Below are 22,217 nucleotides of genomic sequence, written 5' to 3'. Positions count from 1 at the left end.
CTACACAAAGAATCTAAAATCAAAATTTCTAAAATAAATAAATATTAAAATCAAGCGAAGTGTATCGACAATTTTTATCTGATCCAGTAACACAACAAAGACGCGATTACTCGGTGCCAACAAACTCATTTAACTTTACGCGACTCCCGCTCAAAAATACCACCTTAAATATTTCCCTGTTTCGATTTTATTGTTCTCTATGTCCTCTTTTATTTATCTGTTTCGTTTATTTACTTAAGAGATTACAGCTTTAAAAGTTTGAAATGGAAAACCCATTTGTTTATTACATTCGAAAATTCGAACACAGTTTCGATTCACTATTTGAAAAGTTACCGGTTCTTAGGCAAAGGTATGCACAATCAGCCTGTGGGAAGTTCGACGGAAATAAATGTAGGGTCGGGGGTAGATAAGTATTCGCGTGTAAATGCCGGCCTCTTTCGTCGAGCTCTCAATCGGAAGCTGGGCTACATAAATAAGAGTGGATGAAGGTGTCCCTTATCTGAACAGTTTTGTCGCCTCACTTCTTACTTTTGAATGCGGTTGTAAACGTGATCTTCTTCAGAAGAGTTTCCGATGTGTACGTAGTAGCAAGCGTGTGATACTTTGCACTTTTGCAGATCAAACTTTTTTGCACTTATGTATCAATTGTTCAGATGCATACAATGCTAAGTTATGTAATGTGTGATACTTACTACATGGTTTTTGCTCATGTCGTAGCACATTGTCATCGGCTAAGGTCATAGCAGTAACGTATTAAAATTATCCATATTGCATAACCATACCCATTGTGTGCGAATGCCATAATCGCCTATTTCCCTCACTAACTCAGCCATAATAAAGATAAATAGCTAACACTACATTGAAACTAGCTGGCATTTATTTTTAAAGAAATATTTAAAAGCGTTATACGTTAAGTAATTCGTGGAAGACGCTGGTTTCCTCCAGTGGGTTGTTTATTGAACCGCGAAGCATTTGTAATCGTTTAATACCCTCAATTCTTTATCAGCGCCGGGGGTGTATCACACTGGGTCGGATTCACCCCCGGCCGCTCTAATGTATAGCTCGACGACAGCCATCTGATTATCTCTTTCGATACAACATTGAAATTTAATTAAAATCACACTTTACTGCTAACGAAACCATAAAATTTTATTTTTGTCAACCAATAACGAGATATTTTTATTGGTCCAGAGACGAGTCTCATTTCGCGAAAGTGAAATGGAACGCGAACGATACAAACTAAGGCGGAGTCAATAATGACATCATTTGCTTATCAGCTGACCATTACCGAAAATCGAATGCTACATTAGGCACGCACAGTCCGAAACCTAACTGTCGCTAAATCTAATAAAAACTCCTTATCGAAGCCTCGCCATTGTAAACTGCCATCGATTGCAATATTTACTTTTAAAGGCAAACATAAATTCTTTCCATTTAAAAAAATAAAAACATTTCGGCTCTTATCGTGTTCGATTTTTAAATAACGGTGTGCCATTGGTAGCTAAGTTGAGGACAAGGTTTTGTCCCGGTTCCCCTTTTTTCCTGGGGAGGAATTTCTTTTTGGCAATTTAAAGCCGAGCAGATAATAAAAGGGCTCTAACTGCCCCGATCGCACCCTAATGAAAACTGGAAAACTCCTCATTTCAGTATCGATAACTTTTCTATTTACGCCGACACACGCGAACTGTAACTCAAATGAAATCTAATCACTCAATTTTGGGCACCTAATGCGTAGACAGTGTCTATAATTTAAGTTTAGTAATAACAAAGAATAAACAAACTGATTTAGTGGTAAGTGAATCAATATAGCATGATGAATATAACTCAATATTATTTCTTCAATTGAAATACATTTACGACAAGAGAATGAAATTGTAGAACAGACAAAAGCAATCTAACATACTCATCAGCTAATTCAGCTTAGATTCAATAACAATGTTTATACATAGCATTTTTCAGTGAATATCCATGAAAAATAAATAGTATAGCTTACATTGAAAGCATACAGCCAGATACAAAGCATTCGAATTTCAAAACCCGATTCTTCTCTTGATTCCTGGCTCAGCAAACACCAGAAGCCAAATCTATTCATGTACTTTTATCTCAATACAAAACCGTATATCTGACTGCGTGCAGGATCAGATCAGGGTGATCCTCGGGCAGCACTTGACCTACTTCGAGTGCAGCGGGTGTAAATCGAAAATCGATATGGCAACGACCCTCGTGTCTCGGTGACTCCCGCGCTCCTCTCGCCTTCTGTGTAGCGTTCTGCCGATCCCGTGTGACGTCTATGGTTTTGTTTTAAATATCGAACTTTAAAGCAAAGAGTTTGTATTTCGGTATTAGCCTGATAGACTTATATGTTGAAGGTTTGAGTTATCAAAAGTAGCTCCAATGAAAATCGCGTTGTTTGTTTAAGTTCTCTATCTATTGAAATAAAACTACAGTAAAACCAAAGAGTTAATAAAAGTAAATAGTCATCTCTGTATATGTTGAAAATTGAATCCACCTACTAAACATACCTACCTCTACTCTATAATTATCATGTACACAGCACAGTTCTGAAAGCTATAATCTTCAATGAGACCTCACAATAATTTGGTCAGCTACGGCGTACCTTTTTTCCGTAGAAGCGGTTGGTCCCCTCGGACACGTGGTCACACTAATTGCACAGCTGGGACAACCCACACCACCGAATGTGAGTTTTCCACTTAAATAAATACATATATTTCATATTACTGTAACGTATATATGTATGGGTACCTTCTAATTACGATGGGAAGGACGCTCCATAAATAACTGGCTCATAATTAAATGAATGTTATAATGTTACGTTTGTATCATAATGTTTTGGGCAGGTTTGTGAAAGAAACAAAATGCTGCGTAACTTTTATAGCAAATGGAATAGGATAGAGTTATATATTACACGAATATTCTGATGATAGTAGAGTTGCTAAAGTTACGAAAAAATAATTACATAAGAATAATAAATCTTTACATAAAATTTTCTCCAGAGGCAAATTGTTTTACAACATTGTTCGTACCCGGCTGTAAGTTAACATCAAACAACGAGAAAATTAACGCACACCCGCCATATTGAGATTGTTTAAACTTGGATATTATGTACAAGCAACCGCCACATGTCCTTCTCGGAACCCGGGAACTTCTCCACGCGTATTCGAATTCCTGTATGGAGTAGAAATACGGCTTTATAGGAGTAAAATCATACTTTCTCCTGGCGGGCGCGGGGGCCCGCGGGACTAATGACCGCGCGGGGAGAGGGAATATCTACCTATACCTACATGGCACGACAACCACACTTTATATTGCGTTTAGCAGGCTGCCTACCCACACTCCTGCTACACACACAGACAAACCACCAAGGTTTGTTTTTTTTTAGTTATTATTCCGACGTGCACTATTTTCTTTTCTGACCGCCGACGATGCCAGTTTGCGGTTCGCAGCGTAGGTTCACGATGCTTTTACAAAATGAAGGTGGCTTATGTAAAAGAAATATTACGAAAAGCAGTTACATGCCTAATTAGGATGATTTTATTTAACTGCCGAATGCTTTTTCCGAAAATTATTTTTTGTTTTTATGGTAGAGCTTTATGCTTGATACAGCAGGCTTATATTTTGGCTTTAGGCGGTTATTCTGTTTTATAAAGGGGTTTAATGCAAAGAGGAAAAAGAATAAAGGCCAAAATTACATAAAGCGATGACTCAATGCCATTTTGTGTACCTACGAAAAAAATCAAGGTTTGAGGTTTTGTACGCGGAAAAAATACACAACACGTGTCGAATTGAGTTGTTACCAGTAGCATTGAATTGTCTAAGCTACAAGCAATTAAAAAATGCCTGTCAGTTTGGTGCAAGTCACGTTCCGTGCATGTGTTACTCGCGAGCCGAAGTCAGTAGGAATGCTGACTCACCGACCCTGTGTCAAATCTCGATGGACAGTCAGCCCAGTGTTTAGCACATGTGTGGAATTTTACATGTTAGTGTTGAGCGTTGGTTTTTCCTTCATTGGGACCCACCCCTATGGATCTGTCGTGTCAAAGTATCAAAGATCTGTGAATTTGATTTTGAAATTGAATTTCAAACTCTATGTCAGGTTGAAATCACACGGTAGATAATAAAATGAAATGAGGAGTTATAAAAAACAAAAACGATTTAGAAACTCAATCCATTTGATGAAATAATCACGTTAAAAGATTGAAGGAAACGAGTGAATATTAGTTGTAGATAATAAAAACCGATAGCATCGACAGTTCATTTAGCAGCGAATGTGTGACAGGTATAAAATGCCCGTTCGCACGGACTCGCACGATTACTGAGAACTAACGTGTTCACCTCATCTACTTACCGATCGCCCATGCTTGATTACTATACACAGACCACTACACTATTCCGAGGAAATTGCATTTGTACAAGTTGAATAATAGTAAACATGTATCACAAGTAATTTTACACTTTTCTTCTAAAATTGACAACTTACCTATGCACACAAATTGACAAAGTGCTTATCTTCGACAACATGATATATGATTAAACGTAGAAAGTGCATCAGAACAGCAGCATCCATTCATATAAAACACATTTCTGACTTTCAAATATTCAACATACGATATCCAAATTGTTATTGGAATAACGCATCATCCATCAGACATCGCGCGCGTCAGTGGGGTGAGCTACGTCGCGAGAACGGGAGCGCTACACATATATAATCTGTGCCAGAGAGGGACAGAGATTGAATTTGAAGAATTTGCATAATCTGTTCGGGTACTTTATCATAGAACCACGTGGCAGTGACTAGTGCAGTCGCGGATTACGCGGCCCGGATTAAATCGACACGTCTCCCGTCTCCGCGCTGCGAGGTCGTTTGGATCACGCGTCTGCTGCCAATGTTTCTTTCTTTCGACACAACTTCCAAACTAAAATATTACATTCACAAGTTTAATGATGCGTACCAAACCACACACGATTAATCGAGCCAACTCACTATTTAATTCGGAATCCAGTGGCCGAAATCAAAGTGAGAACACAATTGGAGATCCGACTTTTATATCAAATGATAAATATCACACCGCCTGGCTCGGCCGTCCAAAAAACGCTTAACCTGTCCCGCTACAAAAGGAAAAAGCCAGCGTCTTCCGTTCGGCCGGAGCCAAAGAAAAAATCTTCGCGAGGGATCCGAGCCTTCCATTTATCATATTCCATATTCATTTATTCGTCAAGTTCTGGATTCATTTATTCGTCATGTCTTGATTTCGTCTCATTTATTATTAAAAATGAACTGTCCAGAACAGAACGTGAATACGACATCGGCCGGGGGCCACTGTTTCAATCTTAGTATAATTTCATGCTGAATTAGGTCACTGTAGTGGATCGTAGGCGGTTTTTGTGAGTAGCATTTTTATGACGTAGTACAGAAGTAATTCATTTGCGACCCTTAGCTGGACGACCTTGTTGATACAGGGTGAGCAGTGGGTCAGCGATATCTGAGGATCTGGAACGGTGCTGACCGGGCCTTCCGAGCGCGTGATGTATGGCGGCACCTCGCCGATATCACGCGTGTTCTACTAACTCATTTGAACATGAAACACTGGTTGCCGATTCCATAGCGATCTCTTGTGCTTTACTTATTTATTGTTGAATTCAAGACATCAAAGTCAATCTTAGAATCAAGTGTAATCAACTAAGTATTTTATAAGTACATAAATGACAAAAACTATTCTACCATAATATAATAAAGTACATATCTACAAACTATTAAAATCACGGACGATTAATAACTATTTTTTAATGAAATCGATCAAGGCCTTCAGCAACGCGGTCCTTAGAATCAATAGGTAGGTACTTATAGTAAAACAAATATGTATGTTATTGGAATACTAGTATTTATGAGCAACGTACTTAAAACTTAAAGCTAAACTACTTTTTTATTAATAAACGTTAAACCTTTTACTAAAATCAAAGAAAACCGACCTATCAATACAAATCTAAAAAGTTACGAAAGAAATACACGAAGTGGTCACACGGGGCCGAATACAGAACATATACGATCCATTTGTAGGCAATCTCACAATAAAACGTTGTCAGTCTTTGTGTCGGCTGTCGGCGGCCAGTAATACGGCCATTTTGCAAACATAACAAATGAGGACATTACCGAATCCCCCGTACTACATACGTCATAACCAGCCCTAGTGAAGGGCAAAATTATGGTAAAACTTTTGGTTATTGCATACGTATTCTTATAAGGCTTCTTACTTTAGCGAGTTCAAGGTCTCAGGCCAGTTCATTACATCACCCGGTGGCGTTGACTGTCTCCGAGGCATCTCTCGATCGTCCAAAAAACTCAGGCTTGGTTTGATGGGCGCTCTCCGGACAGGCGGGACCCGCCCCGGGCGCCGCGCAGAGCACACCGCGACAAGAACAAATGACCCCGACGCATCATAATAAATAAAACAATTTGTTCTTAATTAGATTTCGTGAATTTAATTTTCATGCCAGTAATTGGTCGGTGGCCACAAAGAGCGGCTCTCTATCAGTGATGGATGATCGAACTGCGCCTTCGTACTATTTACCTTCAGACGTTCCACAGTAATTAGGGGGTTCGGAAGTTTACTTTCATTATTGCTTATGAACCTATTACTGTTTCTAATATAGATTTCATTTGCTGTCGGACTATTTTTATTCTACGCGTGAGAACACCAGACATTCGATATGGTTGTATACACGACGGTTGGCGCCATATTGTGAAAGAAAAGCTTTTCCTACTTAGGTATGTATATCGTAAAGTAGATACCTAATCATTAAACTTAAACGAAATGAACAAACATACCTACATAAAACCATTCTATTTCTTGAGTTCCCGTAGCGTCTATAAAAAGAAATGGAACGAAATAAATAAAAGAGGAAAACAAAAGACAAATCGGAAAACGCTCGCTTTTATATACTCGCTACAGAACTGCGCCGGGCGTAAACTTTAAAAAATAAACGCCGAAAAAATCTTGAAAAGTCACGGACGCTTAACTTTCTTCCCCTGTTTTATTTTTCGTTCCCTCTTGTGCACTCTTTCGTCTCCTTCTAACTTCAGCGACGTAATAAAGCTGTCCCGTTCTTCTTAACTGATAAGTTACTTTTTTAAACTGCAGGAAAATCGAAGTCGTTCACTGGGCGAAATTAAAAGCTGGCACTCGCAGACATAAGTCATAAAAAGAAAATATGGAAGACGTTAATCTGGTGATTTATTTTGGAATCTATTTGCTGTTTTGTTATTTTAACAACCAGCGGAAAGTTTCGAGGAAATTAAAATGGTTAATGTACTTATTTCTGTGTTTACGTTTTCATAAACCTTTGCGTATAGTTAGGTACATAGTAGTGTACAGTTTCTTTACACAGATAACTTTAATTAAACTTTTATAAACAGTTTTTCGTAAGCATGACACCAAATAATTCAATATAAAGAAATAAGGCCACGTTTGATTTTTATTTTGCAAACAGACAGAAGCATTAGAGTAGGATGGGGTCAAAAGCGCCAAATCACTGCGGCTTGTGTAAAGACAGCAAGCAAAATTTTATTATTTTCCTACTACATATTTGTTTGAGGTTTTTGGAAAGCGCCTAAAAACTTTGAACAGTTTCTATTGAATTTTTTAATCAATCTCCTACTTACATAAAGTGAAAAAAAAATATGTTCCTACATTGTCTAAGGATTCAATACATAGTGTCACTGGTATCGAAACGATGAGTCCTTTGTAGCCATCAGTCATATAAAGAGAAACGTTTAAAATCATATTGATAGACATAGTTATTCTAAAAGGTATTGATCATAAAGATAGATACCTATATAGACTTCAAATACATACAAGTAAGAAGCAAGTACTCAAAACTACAAAAAAAAGTAAACATTTACCGCAGTAGCACAGATATTTTTTGCGTACCTTACCAGCAATGATGCAATGCAAATGTAACGGTGCTCCGTCACCGCAATCGGATGCCTACCGTCAAAGCGGGAACTTTACACAAGCAGAAGTAGTGCAGGAAAGTCCCCCCCTTCCCCCATTACGACGAATGGGAGAAAAAATGTGGAGAGCTGCACCGGCCGTGGCGTGTACCGTTTGTATGCCAAGCGACGTCATTACTCTACTAGTATCGAGGTGAAAGTTGATGTGGAACATCTTTTTTTCTCTTTGTAATCGCGGTAGATGGTTTTTTAGAAATATTTTCTATGTTACATACAAAGATTTTTGTTAATTCTTGTATTAGACTTTTTTGTTAACTTCAGGTTTAAATAATTGAAAGTTCTAGAATATAGAATGCATTTGTAAGACAGGAATACTTTTGCTCGGTGAAAACACTCAATCAAGCAGCAGAATACTTAAAAGGTTTCCTAGCTTGGTTATGTTTAGAACTACATTTATATCACACGACGTAAATCTCTCACAAAACACAAAATAAACTACCCTTATCCGAGAAGCACATCAGTTTGTAACGATAACTCTTGTTACAAAGTTTAAAACGGGAGCCACAACTCCACAAGTTACGCAAAAACTGGTGAAACAAAACACGGCGATGCCCCCAAAGCCCCCAGCTTGCCTGATATTGATATGAGTGACTTGCACTTACCTCCCTTCGGCGCTCCATGTTATGGGCAACTAGCGCCCTTCGACCCCCAATGTTTGCCCAGCAAATATTGTCTTTACAAACACAATGCTCACGTCGTAATCTTACTTAAGTGATGCTATGATGTGTTAATCCGTTGAATTGACAACGATTATTGAATAAATCATATAGGTATTTGACGTAATGATTTTCCTAAGGAATGTGTGTATAAACAATTACTGCTAGATTTCCCAAAAGTTGCGAACAGTAGCAGGGTGGGTGCTATGTAAAATATTTAAAGTTCCAGTTATAGGCTATAAAGGCCCGTACCATAATTCGGTATCTAAATCTTAAGGGTTGACACTCAACTGGCCATTCGCACTAACTTGCGAAACCACAAAAACGGGGGTGAATCCTGCCTCCATAAACAAGTGGTGGCGGCGCGAGAGGAATATTCAAGAGGAAAGTTGGTCCAGTTAGCCCGAGTCCACTCAATGTGCGACACTTGCATCTAACGGGCCGAGTTGGGCTGACCACCGTACGTCACGCCATGCATTGCCCCGTTGTCCCCTTAATGAAGCCTGTCCCCAAACAAGTTTGATACTAACTTATTGCCATCTAAGCAGGGTTTGATGGCCACTTAAATGTTGTGCCACCACTTAATAGTTGCCTAACTTTCGCCATTATAAACTACAGATTTTGTGTTATGATAACGTTACAAGTTTTGAAAATAGCAAGTGCTTATAATTAAAGGCTTGGTAGGGTTATTGAAAAATTAACGCAGCTCACAGATATAAATGATAGATATAATAGATATCTAAAATATGCTGTGAGCAGCATAACCAGTAAATAAGTACAAGTAGCTTAAATGTTAACAAAATGGTAATGTACATTTTATCAACATTTTTGGCTTATCTTCATATACTTATTTTGTAATGGATACCCAGACAAAGTGAGAAATGTTATCTCAGACGGATATGCGTACATAAGTAAGAACAAAACATGGTGGCCATTCACGGTGCGAGTTAGTCGCATTATAAGCGAATGTTCGAAACTTTCCGACTACTTATAGCACAGGCGCGACCACGCCAAACTCCACGAATACGATCCAACTGTGAATGTGAATCCTATTATTTGCTGCAATAAAAACTTTTCTTAGCACGTCGGAGCCATATAAAATACACGCAGGCCTTTGTATGTGAGCAGTTAGTAGATATTTAATACTGTTATCCAATAGATTTACGTCACGTTTGATAGACGTCGGCATAGTATCAATAGTGGATATTGCAAATCATTGCGGTATTACTGTTTACGTAGGTGTTGCTTAATTAGTTGCTTATGGTATTTGTTCAGTAGCAAACATTCAAGATACTGTTATTTTTTAAAACTTTCAATATTTGAAGACATGGGCGTAGCCACACTGGGGCAAGCTAGGGCACTTGCCCCACCCTGGGCCCTGGCTCTGACCTCTATGGTGTCTGATTAAATAATGTTTTTTTACTAACTCGAGCGAGGGGGTTTTCGTATGGACGTAAAGGTGTGTCGTACCTAGTCCCCCCATTCATGAAAATGTATATTTGGGCGACATTTTACGTAGTTTTTGGTTTAAGTCCGATAAAAATTTCGCGCTCGCTTCGCTCGCGTATTCAGAAACTACATGCCCTTGCCTTTGGCTTTTGTTCTGTGTGTGATTGTTTATTTTCTATACCTGAAAATATAAGTCTTAAAAAATAATTAAAACGCGCTCGCTTCGCTCGCGTTTTCAGAAACTATGTTATTTTTGTATTTGTCAAGAAACAAAAAGTTAAGTACGTTTGAGCTAAATTTTACGTAATATTTGGTTTAAGTCCGAAAAAAATTTCACGCTCGCTTCGCTCGCGTATTCAGAAACTATATGCCCTCATTTTTGCATTTGTCAAAAAGCAAAAAGTTAAGTACGTTTGGGCTAAATTTTACGTAATATTTGGTTTAAGTCCGATAAAAATTTCGCGCTCGCTTCGCTCGCGTATTCAGAAACTATACGCCCTTATTTTTGCAATTGTCAACAAACAAAAAGTTAAGTATGTTTGGTCTAAACTTTACGTAATATTTGGTTTAAGTCCGATAAAAATTTCGCGCTCGCTTCGCTCGCGTATTCAGATACTATATGCCCTTATTTTTGCATTTGTCAACAAACAAAAAGTTAACTACGTTTGGGCTAAATTTTACGTAATATTTGGTTTAAGTTCGATAAAAATTTCGCGCTCGCTTCGCTCGCGTATTCAGAAACTACAAGCCCTTACTTTTGGCTTTTGTCCTGTATGTGATTGTTTATTTTCTGTACCTGAAAATAAAAACTAAAAACTCGCAAATTAAGAAATTAACGGCTCAAGATACAAAAAATCGGAGGGCCCCCGCCCTCCCCCGGGGGATAGGTTGACTGCTGCCCCACCCTGAGCCCAAAGCTGGCTACGCCCATGTTTGAAGATAATATTATTGTTTCAACTGTCAACATTTCAGTCAAAACGTGGAACAACAGCAAATTCTCGTAAATACAAGATTCTCAGCTAGTAACAAACAATTCGTCCAAAACGTAGGTAACACGATCAAAAAACTGCTACAAGCATGTTATTTCTGACACCAAACGTCGTGGCAACGCTGACGTATCTTCATCGAATTGAATAAAATGTTGCTTTTAAAATGTCGGAATATCGTGTGTGACAGCAGGACGCGTCGCCCGCGCGTCAATCGTCGCCCCGTCCGACGCACCGAGTGCGTTGGCAGACACGTCGTGTTCGTATGTTTTTAGCCCTTCGCATCTAAACAAATAAAAACATGTCACTGCAATATCACACAGCCTCATGTGTTAACAACATGGACACATAAAATTAGCTTTATTGAAAAGATTGAGCCCAATGTCGAAGCTATCTTCATCAGCTTCTGCGTAAAACGTAGGTGTCAATTGAGGAATACGATTTTACAGTAATGTCCGTTAACAAGTCGTGTTGATCTGTAGGTAGTTAATGATCCTGTTGGATTTAACAATAAAACAAAGAACGGTTTATTCCTACAATATCAAAAATATCTAGTTGCATCACATGTTTGCAGACTCAAAGGCAGAGACTGCGCCCGTTCTCACAAAATTCGGTTTTCCAGTGACCGGAAAGTCCTCACTGACGCATCCATCGACACCTTCCTTGACAAACGCAAAAATAAACTCGCCACGAAAAAAACAAAAGATCGGATATAGTTTTCATGTGTGTAGACAAATGTCAAAACGTTTAAAATTAAATAAGTTTCTATTTCGCTTTATTTTTGTTCGCGACGCTCGGACGCCGACTTTTGGCAGAATTTAGCGTATGAATGAAGAAGTGATGGCATAGCTAGAATAACGTAAAGTTAAATGGCTCATAGGCTAAACTAATAAATCCACGACATTTTCACTACTCTTGGTAAATTAGGATGATTGCATCATCGCATGCATTTATCGGAGAAAAACCAGTGAAATACTTCCCTTATCTTATCATGCAATGCAATATAATATACCTCCTCGTTCCGGTTCTTTGTATATTTTCATTTACTAGACACAATAAGGCAAATCCTAAATAGATAAAGCTTTGAAAGTCATGTACCGACTTCCGCTCTGTTGTCTTGGACAGCCGTCGGATTGTTTCTTTTAATCTCCGCCTCCGACCAACATTTAGCTACTATGGAATATTTAGACACGACACACATGAACATGCAGAAGGTAAAACTTGCGCCTTTTTACAATAACTGAACACAAGACTTACACTTATTCTAACACAAGACACATAACAACTGTGCTTCGTTATAGATTTTATTAGAACCTACAAAGAAATCTCTACTACATGAGCTGATCAAGCTATCATTGCATCTACCTACCATATTAACAAACCTCTTAGGTACTACCAATAGGTCTGTCGTAATCAAGTCTTTTTATTAGCATATATTCAGACTTAGCCTTCTGTACCTTTTCATTCGAGCTACAGCTAATGATGACCGGCGCGTCGGCGCGGGCGCACCACGTAACGCACTCATTCATCAGCGGTGTCAGCGACATCTATTGACAGCTGACTGCTGTTGCTTCTGTGTCACGCTACCGGACCAACTTATTGTTTTGTTCATTGATAGCTTTATTATTACTTAGTCTTTGGAGGCGCAGCGTTCAATGGATTTATGGATTTCAATATATTTCTGTGTACATTGTTCTTTATGGCAATCTGGTCGCTGTATGCATACGTAGCTCCAGTGACGGTAACGTCAGTAAAATACAGAGGATGCAATTGAGATAGGTACAAATTATGTACTTAGATTTAAAACAAACCTTCTCTAAGATTAGTTGCTGATGATGTGAGCCCAAAAGTTATCAATGAGCGATAATTCTAACCAAACCAAACCTAACAAAGAACATCCCCCGCCAAAAACCAAACAGAGCAAAATAAAAATTTTAAAATTCAAGAAAAGAATCTCTTTGTACATCCACACACGCCGCTAGCTACCAACTACAATAGTTAGTGATAACAATGTTAAAGAAAAATAAACCATTAAAATATCATCAGTCATCGGCGACCCCCGCGGTGGGCAGGTCAGCGGCCAAGAAAAAACCTCCGAATTCAAATGAAGAATGATTCATTTATGAAAATGAAATGACAGATTGAATGAATGGTAAGACGGATACAAAGGAGAGCGGCTACTGGCCACCGCTTTGTGGTATTGTGCCACGTGCTCCCGACTACAGCTCCTCTGGGAATCGGAGACTGGGCTGTGAAGAAAAAAGCGTGAGAAGGTAAGAGCAGGCTACTTCGTAGGTTCGCCTTCTAGTTCAAAGATCATCAGTATTTAAGGAAACAATCACATGTTATGAAAATATCCAAATTATAAAACTCTAGGTACACCATATCATTTCTTGCTTGATCTATCTTATACCTAGAAATCAAAACTTGAAAGAAGAAAGTCAGTTAAGGACAGTTTTTTCGTTTGGAAATCATTAGTTGAACTTATCCTCCATTTGTAGTTTTTCTTTATTTGTGCGGTACCTACGTTTTCAGACGATAAGTCATGTAACCACGGTAACTAATTGGTCTGCCTAATGCCCGACTTTAAAGGATTAAAATTCCAAATAAACTTTCTTTTAAGAAAAACTAGTCTTATCACGTCAATTCTGAAACTAGACCACTTGGATTTTTATTCCCGCAATCAAGATGAAATTTATTTCATACCGCTCTTCAAAAGTTCTCTTTAAAAAACTCTTAATGTCAAATAAATATTTCGTTTAGCGCGAAAACCGCCCCGAATGCAACATAAAATATGTTCGACATTTAAAGTTGTGACCTTATCTCGTAAAAATGGCAATTACAGCTACCCTTGCAATCTCGTCGGGACCAAGAGTTAGTGAACTCCAACAAACACTAAGAAAGAAGGAATGGGCAATGAAATTAAAAATATGTCTTAAGGGCAATTAGCTTTAACTTTTACAGTAAGTGCCCTATCTACTCGCCGGAGCTCCCTCGCGCTTTTCAATTGTGGGGAACACGGCCAGCTTTTCGGTTCGAGTGAATTTTATGAACTCGCAAAAGCAGTGACTTTTGAACGAGTTTACTTACCAACGATAAACTCATTTGCTTGTTCGAGTGAAACAAAAAAAAACTTATTCGATAATAATAATGGAGCTATTTGGAATATTCTAAGGCTGTACCGCAAACATGAATTATAAAATAACTTACATAGTTGTATCGCGGCGTGGAATCAAAAGCTAACTTTGTAGTGAGGTCAGCACATTCAAACAAAGGGCTGGGCTGAAGCAAGGCCGCCACTAGGCATATTGTTAAGCGTTCGGCTCTTCGTCTGACGAAGTGTTTAACAATAAATTTCCATTTAAAAAGCCACAAGGTGGCTGCGGGGAACGTAGGAAGGGGAGAGAGGGGGGCCGCAGCTTCCGCCGCTTTTTTCCTTCATTTCCTTAAGGCCGCGTGGCTAGGGCGCCGCCCTACCAGAATTAAAACGTTCGTTTATTTTTTTTATAATTATGTGTTCATACAGACATGCAATAAGGCACTTAATAGTTGTACATGACGCAATAGTTATAAAAGCATTTTAATCCTTGATAGGTATTGACCTAAATTATTCGCAACCATGTTTTCCACCGCTCGATGAAAGGATTTAACGAAAACCCGATTTTAATGCCCTCAATCTCCCATCCAGCGATTTTATTTTCACAATAAGTTATGCAAATTAATGCAAAATTATACACTTTATATCTGCACCGCGTATGGTAAAATATCAATCATAACAAGAACGTACGCTACGTTTAAATTATTTTCCAAAATCATATGGAGGGCTGCCGACGAAAATCTACTTTTAATAGTCGCACCATTTAAGGGTGGGATTTATGTCGGTAGTAGGGAACCCTAATTTTTTGCTTTACGCATCGGGCACAAGTACAAGAGGAGGCATAGTGTACTTCGCATAAATATCGGCGGGATAATAATTAAAAGAAGCGATAATGTCTGTAGCGCGGTGAAAAACGAGCGGACCATCCTTTTTATTTGATAAATAAAATTTATTCCCCGCCGCCTGCCTTCCCCGCTTCTTTGTGGGTTTTAACTTCCTATAAACCACTGTCTTTGTTTCTAAACTGTTTATGGAAAATACGAATTAAGTGACAACGTAAACGGTTCTTTAAACAGTTGTCCTTTTACATTAGGTACCTATTGAGGTTTTTAGTTTCTGTCTTCTTGGGTACCTAGTTTCTAAAGCAGTCTAGATTTACCTAACATAAAAGAATCCAACACCGTCATCATCAGGTGCACAAAACAGCTTAATTTACCCCGAGGTCTTATTTGAATCACAATCCAATTTATGGAACACTTGCAAAAGCTCGCCACCCCATCCAGCGAGCTACCTGTCATTTTTAAGGAGTCGATAAGGTCTTGCACTTGCATCTCGTTAAGTCTCGCTACCCTACACTATTAGCCCCACGCATCCCCAAGGATCGCAATCGGGCCAGTTTTACGGCGCACTAAATATTCTCCGGGCGACAATTGCGATTATGAAAAGTGCACCGTTATTTATACCCCACCATCGTTTATTTTTTGTCGCCCCTTTCAAGGGCAATTAAATACCGCCAGTCTTAAAACGCTTTGCATATTCCCTTTGAGTTTATTATCGACCAGCTAATAAAGATAGTAAATGTCGCAGTTCTTGGGGAAAAATGTCGCAGGTTTGTGTTCCGTCTTTAAGGGCAGAGGGCAGCATTTTTCAACCCAAACGAAATAGTACTTATAAATCATAACAGATAGGTCATAAGAAGGTCGCTATATATTAGAAATTCAATTAAAAATACTCAAGAGTATCTACACACCTTTATATACTGTGACGCCTAAGTTCCACAAAGCGAAACGGTTTCAAAACTTAAAACAAACGATTAGGAAAATAGAACTTCTTAATAACGGGATTAATGAAATTTCCTAGTCGTCGGAATCGAACCGCGTTCCCTGGGGACGGGCTGTCAAAGTGCTCCAAACTCGCACCGCCTGTCTGTGCGACAACTTTTAATAACCTTCTGTATCACCCAAATGGATTTGGGATCCAGCACAATCCGACACTCGTTACGTTTCCAACAAACTTAATGTGAACGCAAACTTTCATTAAAGGGTAGAAATACCTGCTTGCAGGAGCATCACTTTACTAGTAATATCAAAATTATATGTTTGATAAATAGCAAAACTCTTAACTGGAAGAGTACATATATAGGTACCTAATAACTACTCTACATTTCGGCCATCAGACGCATCGAGTAAAAAAAACTTATCGCGAAACCCCGAAGTTGGGACACGAGCGGAACTCAGCGTGCATAATGGGGAGCATCAGGCCTTCATCAAGCTCTGATAAGGCAATCTCGAGTCACTTCCTGATATCACCCTTCACGAAGCCCGCCGTTCTTCCCCGCACCGAAACGAAATTGAACCGTCTTAGATCTGTCTCGGCGTAATCCACGGTTATAATTGATGCGACAATGTCAAACAGGGCCCCGATACAGCCGGCTAATCGGAAAAATACAAATCCGCCACAACATGATCGATTGTTGCGACACTGACACACTCAAGTACAAATTGATTAGCAATCTCAATTGTTTACTGTAGCTATATTTTGACAGAAGACGGAATGAAACTCGCTTTAGGATTTCAAACTGTTGACATTATCGATAAGATTTTAAATTATTTCCTTGTGATTTTATAACTCAATCGAAGCTTATTTATTGCAGTTAAGAAAGGTATAAGTAGGTACTCGTATGTGTCAATGTTGCAAGAAAACAAAATATCACATCGGCTCATTTTTCCCCATAACGCGCCAAACGACATTGTTACTGCAAGAAATTGTGGAAAAATTTTGCTTTTTTCTTTGAAATATTGAATTTTTACATTTATGCCTTTCACACCTCATAACGTAATAATTCTTGGTGGGAACCCCTCGCTCGGCAACTTTTCCACTGCAGCGGCAACATTCAAAATAAATGTTTGGCACTTTATCATCTCCGTCAGTGTGTGGCACGCGACTCCGCTCTCTCACATTTTTCTGTGAAAACTTACTACATTTACTTTGTTCCATCTCCAAGATGCAAACTTTTTCTTCGATCCCCCCTAGGTTAATAATTTTCGAAGGCGTCAACTACAGGTATCCTTACCTACTTGTAGCATCCCAGGCGCTCGCAAGCAGCTTATTAAAATATTTTACAGCAATTCTTGTGTCACATCCACATGTTAAGAAAACCAATTAAGCAGTAGTAACCCTCGATTCCTCGCGCCTCCGACACAAATAATGTGACCGCAGCATTTAGTCTCTCCGGCCCTCGTAGGGGCATCGAACGATCTCTAATGGCATCCAACCACCAACTGGCCACCGCATTAATCCTTTACCGGCTCTTGATTAATTATTTAAACTTGCCCGAGGGAGTGCTCTCGGCAACTCCGCAAATTGTTTACAACTGCTTGTTACATTACATTTACACGTCGGGGATCAAATGCTTGGGATTACAGCTAGCTGTTTTTGGGAATCAATGATTAAATATTACTTTTCAATGGGTCCAACTTCATTACAGTTAGAAGGTCTATTTGTTGTAGAAAAGCAATAATCATAATAATCGACTTCGTCTTCGCCTAAATAACCTAACTTGTAAAGCTTAAGTATGTCCAAAAATACAGTCGAATAACTTGGCTTAAAACAAACTCCCATTTAAAAAGTAATAATTCAATTCAAACACGGAGTACAGTGATATTATCAAATTAAGTGCGGACAAGCGGACTCTTGACTTGACCGATGTAGTGACCCCTAATCCGCAGTAAATCTTCGGTCCAACATACCCTGTCCGCAACCGGAGGGTTAAACAACCTACTTGGCAATCATTTGTTACCTACACGCTGTAGACAAGACAGGGGTGCGCAATAAAGAAATATTTACATTCCTTCATAATTTAATACCTCCGACCTTTCAGATTGCCCTGTACCGTATCGTGCGAGTCTCGATAATAAAATCGTACTAGTTCATCATGATTGATTGAACAATCTGTTATTGATGTTCTTGCTTAGATATTTATCAAATTGAGATACAGTACGTTACGATAATCAAGTTGATCAATAAGCTTTAGAACAATATTCTATTGAAGAACAACCTATCAGCTTCACCTTATCAAGTCTCTACGTGCGTAATTTATTTGGATGTAAATCATCACTGTAGACAGCATTTGATCACCAGGGATCAATCATTTATTTAACACCCACGATTGAATTCAAGCAAATATTCATGAAGCTTAGTTCAAAGAATAGGAACGTATAGGGGAAGACCACATCAAAAATGGTTGTTCAGTGGTTCGGAAGTGTACACGGAGATAATGCGAACATTATACGAAGTCTCGAGCCCGCATAATCGTGCTTATTATGCCGCGCCGCAAAAACTTACTAACTTGCATCTTTCGCACATTCATCCTGGTACATGCGTGCACACAAGTTGGGAATTTCATTATTCCTGCCGTCCAGTGGTACTTCAAACCTCTATGGACAGTGTGCAAAAGATTCTGCAGAAAAACAATACAAACACATTTCCATTCTTCGGAAATATACACAACTATCTACCTTTTAGTTAAAAGTTTCCTCGTCAGCATCTTAAAGGCTAACTCTAGAGGTCAATATATCTCGGATTATGTTCTTACATACTGTTTAAACCGGAGGTACCTAAATCATAGATGATGTAGGAACATTACTGTAAGTAAACACTTTCGCACCCCTCTATACTAAGACTTGATAATTCTGTTGGATGACCAAGGGCTATCGAGTTTCGGGTTCAGTAACCCGATAATTTAGGATCGTTGACCAAGTACACGGACTTATGCAAGTTGGCTGAATTAATTACCTCTACCTGCACTGAATTTATCGAAGCGCTAGAACTAACCGTAGGTACCAAAGAAGTAGATGTAAGCACAGCAATGTGTATGCGGTATATAGACACACAAGGGTAGTCTCTATAATTTTAACAAATTAAAACTAGCATTTACTTCAGTGCAACCAAGCATAACCGAGGGCTGCATTACAATTTGATTGACAGCTGCCCTTGTCCAATAGCAATGGCGAGACCTGACGAACACGTCAATCAAACACGAACCAACCCCACCTTATCAACAAAACTAACATCACATAATGACCTCTATTGTCCACGACATAAGACCCACAACCACTGCACGGATGACATCGCGAGCCCCGCGGCCGAACCATCACGCGAACGCGATCGCCCCATTATTCGCCGCCCTTTTGTAATTTGAATTTCGAATTCCAATTCGTATTTTGTGGTAAAATAAAAAGAACACCGTTTCGACACAATGGCGTCAAGGGCGGTGCTCTGACATGCGATCAAGTTATTACATTAAAGGAAAGCGTACCCGCGAGCCCGCCTCACAACCATGTTATTGAAAGCTTCCAGGAATAGCATTCTATAAAATTTATTTGGAATATGCCGTTCAACAAAGTTAAAGCAGAAAACCATTAATGGAATAGTTTTAAAACTTCGTTTTTTTACAGAGAATGGATTGCCGCGACGATTGCGCACGGCTTACACGAACACACAGCTACTGGAGTTGGAGAAAGAGTTCCACTTCAACAAGTACCTGTGCCGACCCAGAAGAATTGAGATCGCAGCCTCATTAGACCTTACTGAGAGACAGGTAAGTCAGTAGGTATTCGTATTTGGAACTAACGTAAAGGAGATGATGATATACGAAGAGATGATTAAAATTTGTTTAACAAAATAATCACAAAGATTTTTGATAATTCAGATTGTTAGAATATTTCGAAGTATGTGAGACTGTATGTAACAGCGATCCTTTTTGTTACAGGTGAAGGTCTGGTTCCAAAACAGGCGTATGAAGCACAAGAGACAGACGCTCAGCAAGACCGAAGATGGCGACGATAAGGATTCCACTACTTCAGAAGGGGGAAAGAGCTCTAAGACAGGACTCGACAAATTTTTAGACGATGACGGACCGCTCTCTGGCAAGAAAAGTTGCCAGGGTTGCGAGTTACCACCCGGCGCTCTCTGTTCCCCGGCAGAGGATCTGCCAGAGTTAGCGTCGCGCACACGGAATAACAACACTCCAAGCGCTACCAACAACAACAGCTTTGCAAGTGACGGCGCCTCTAGCGTGGCCTCGTCCTCTTCTCTCGACAAACTTGCAGAAGACGACTCGCGAGACGGACATCCTCCTATCACAGTAATGACAACAGCTCCAAGGAACTTAACCAAGAGGATCAAACAAGAATCAAGGAAGCGATCACCGTCATTGGATGCCACGTGTAAGGTATCGCCATCGTCTTCTAAAGATGGTCTTGGCCCAGTAGTTGGACTTGCAGATAGCGGAAAATTCTCATCAGTAAATCTGACACCGTCGTCAACGCCAGGTACTCCATCGAGCATGCACCCGAGTCCACTGGGCCACTATCCCAGACCATCGCCTCCGAATGCCCCGCCAGGCCCACCGCACCCTCAAGCTGTGCCCAATGCGATGCCACCTTATGTCATCAGAGGTAACGCGCCACCCGGACAGTTCGTTCCGCACCCTGACTTCCGCATGGACTCCAAACAATTCATTGGTAAACTAGCACAATACCCGCAAGGTAACAGAGGCTACGAAGCTTACGGGACTGCAATTCAGACTGCTGAACAACACGGATATGTGCGCAACCAGCAGCATTCACGGCAAGATGGATCTCCTTCCACGAGAACAACTAATGGTGTAGGATCCCGGCAAACATACCCGCATGAGATGTATCAAAACTATGGATATCCAGCATACGGCAAAGATCAAGTAGCATACGGTCATCCTGGATATGACCAGTCGCAGGGTTACACCGGAGAACACATGGGTTATGCAAATAGTCACTACGGCTACCACTACCACGAAGGTGCGCAGCATGACCATGGGCATAACTACTATGCTACTGAGGGCCAGAAGGCCGCGCATGGAGCTGACTACTCAAAGAACTACTATGATGGGAACGCTTACGCGCAGCAAGCAGCAGCCGGGTACGCAGCGGGGAGCGCGCAGGCCGGCGCGGCGGGCGCGGCGAGCGAGGCCTACAACGGCACCGAGTGCGCCGAGGGCTACGGCTCCTTCCAGCAGTTCTACGAGGCCACGCACGCCGCGCCTGCCGGAGACAACTCCAACTCCTCCTCGGACTTTCACTTCCTCAGCAATCTCGCTAACGATTTCGCACCTGAATATTACACCATTTGAGATAAGGACTTCGCCGAGCAGGCGAGTGATCTGTTCGTGTAAGATAATTTATATGATACTGTGTACGGGACGTTTAAATATAAGGGTTACGGTGTTGACACTCCAGTGTTCGCAAAAGGCGATGAAGTATAAGATTGCTATTCACGGCTAATCCTAATCCAATTTAAGTTTGTTTTGTTATAATAGTTGCTATGATAAATGATAATGTAATAAATTGTAAATAAATACTTATCTCTTAATATTATTGTAATAGATAATTTAAAATAAATTTTTACTCTGATGCGTACTACAGAATAAAAATAGATAATGATGAATTTGATTAAAAATAAATAAATGCCCAGTTGCGAAAATACTTATTCATGATCGGAGATATATTTAAGAAAAGAAAATTAACAGTTTATCCAATCTAAGAGCCATTGTTTGATACATACTTGCGCGGATTACCAATATAAATACTGTTGATATAACATAATTATGAATAAATTGTAATTAAATCTGGTATCCATGTAAATTTCTACAAAATATTTAAAGTTTGTCTTGTATCCAAACACCTTTTCACGTGTTCATGATAAGAGATAATGAATAAAAATCATTTTACGACACTTAATAATAGAAATTGTTTACAAACTTAAGGAATAGTCGTTGCCTTATTTAGTTAATATTGTTTTGTGACTATAAGACATATTGTAGATACATTTTAAGATAGTTTGTTAAGTCATTATTATTGTAGATATCATCAGCTCTATCATTTTGGCCTATTAAAAGAATAAATCATTTGGTGTCACATGTTTTATGTTTTTACCCCTTTTATCCCTAAAAAAGACCATAGAAA

At 39.5% G+C, this 22,217-nt stretch overlaps 1 protein-coding gene across 1 annotated transcript in view; it reads left to right on the top strand.

Annotated features, from left to right (window-relative positions):
* The window catches only part of LOC110380731 (homeotic protein proboscipedia), a 42,099-nt gene extending 19,933 nt beyond the window's left edge, over window positions 1–22,166 (top strand). Inside the window, exons 3-4 of the mRNA XM_021340817.3 lie at window positions 19,674–19,816; window positions 19,988–22,166. Of these exons, the coding sequence (XP_021196492.1) occupies window positions 19,674–19,816; window positions 19,988–21,385 (1,541 nt within the window). The 3' untranslated portion in view covers window positions 21,386–22,166. The remainder of the gene's footprint in view (window positions 1–19,673; window positions 19,817–19,987) is intronic.
* Window positions 22,167–22,217: the final 51 nt, after the last annotated feature.

The sequence above is a fragment of the Helicoverpa armigera genome, chromosome 14 (assembly GCF_030705265.1).
Source record: "Helicoverpa armigera isolate CAAS_96S chromosome 14, ASM3070526v1, whole genome shotgun sequence".
NCBI classification, from domain to species: domain Eukaryota; kingdom Metazoa; phylum Arthropoda; class Insecta; order Lepidoptera; family Noctuidae; genus Helicoverpa; species Helicoverpa armigera.
This window is presented reverse-complemented; position numbering and strand designations above follow the sequence as displayed.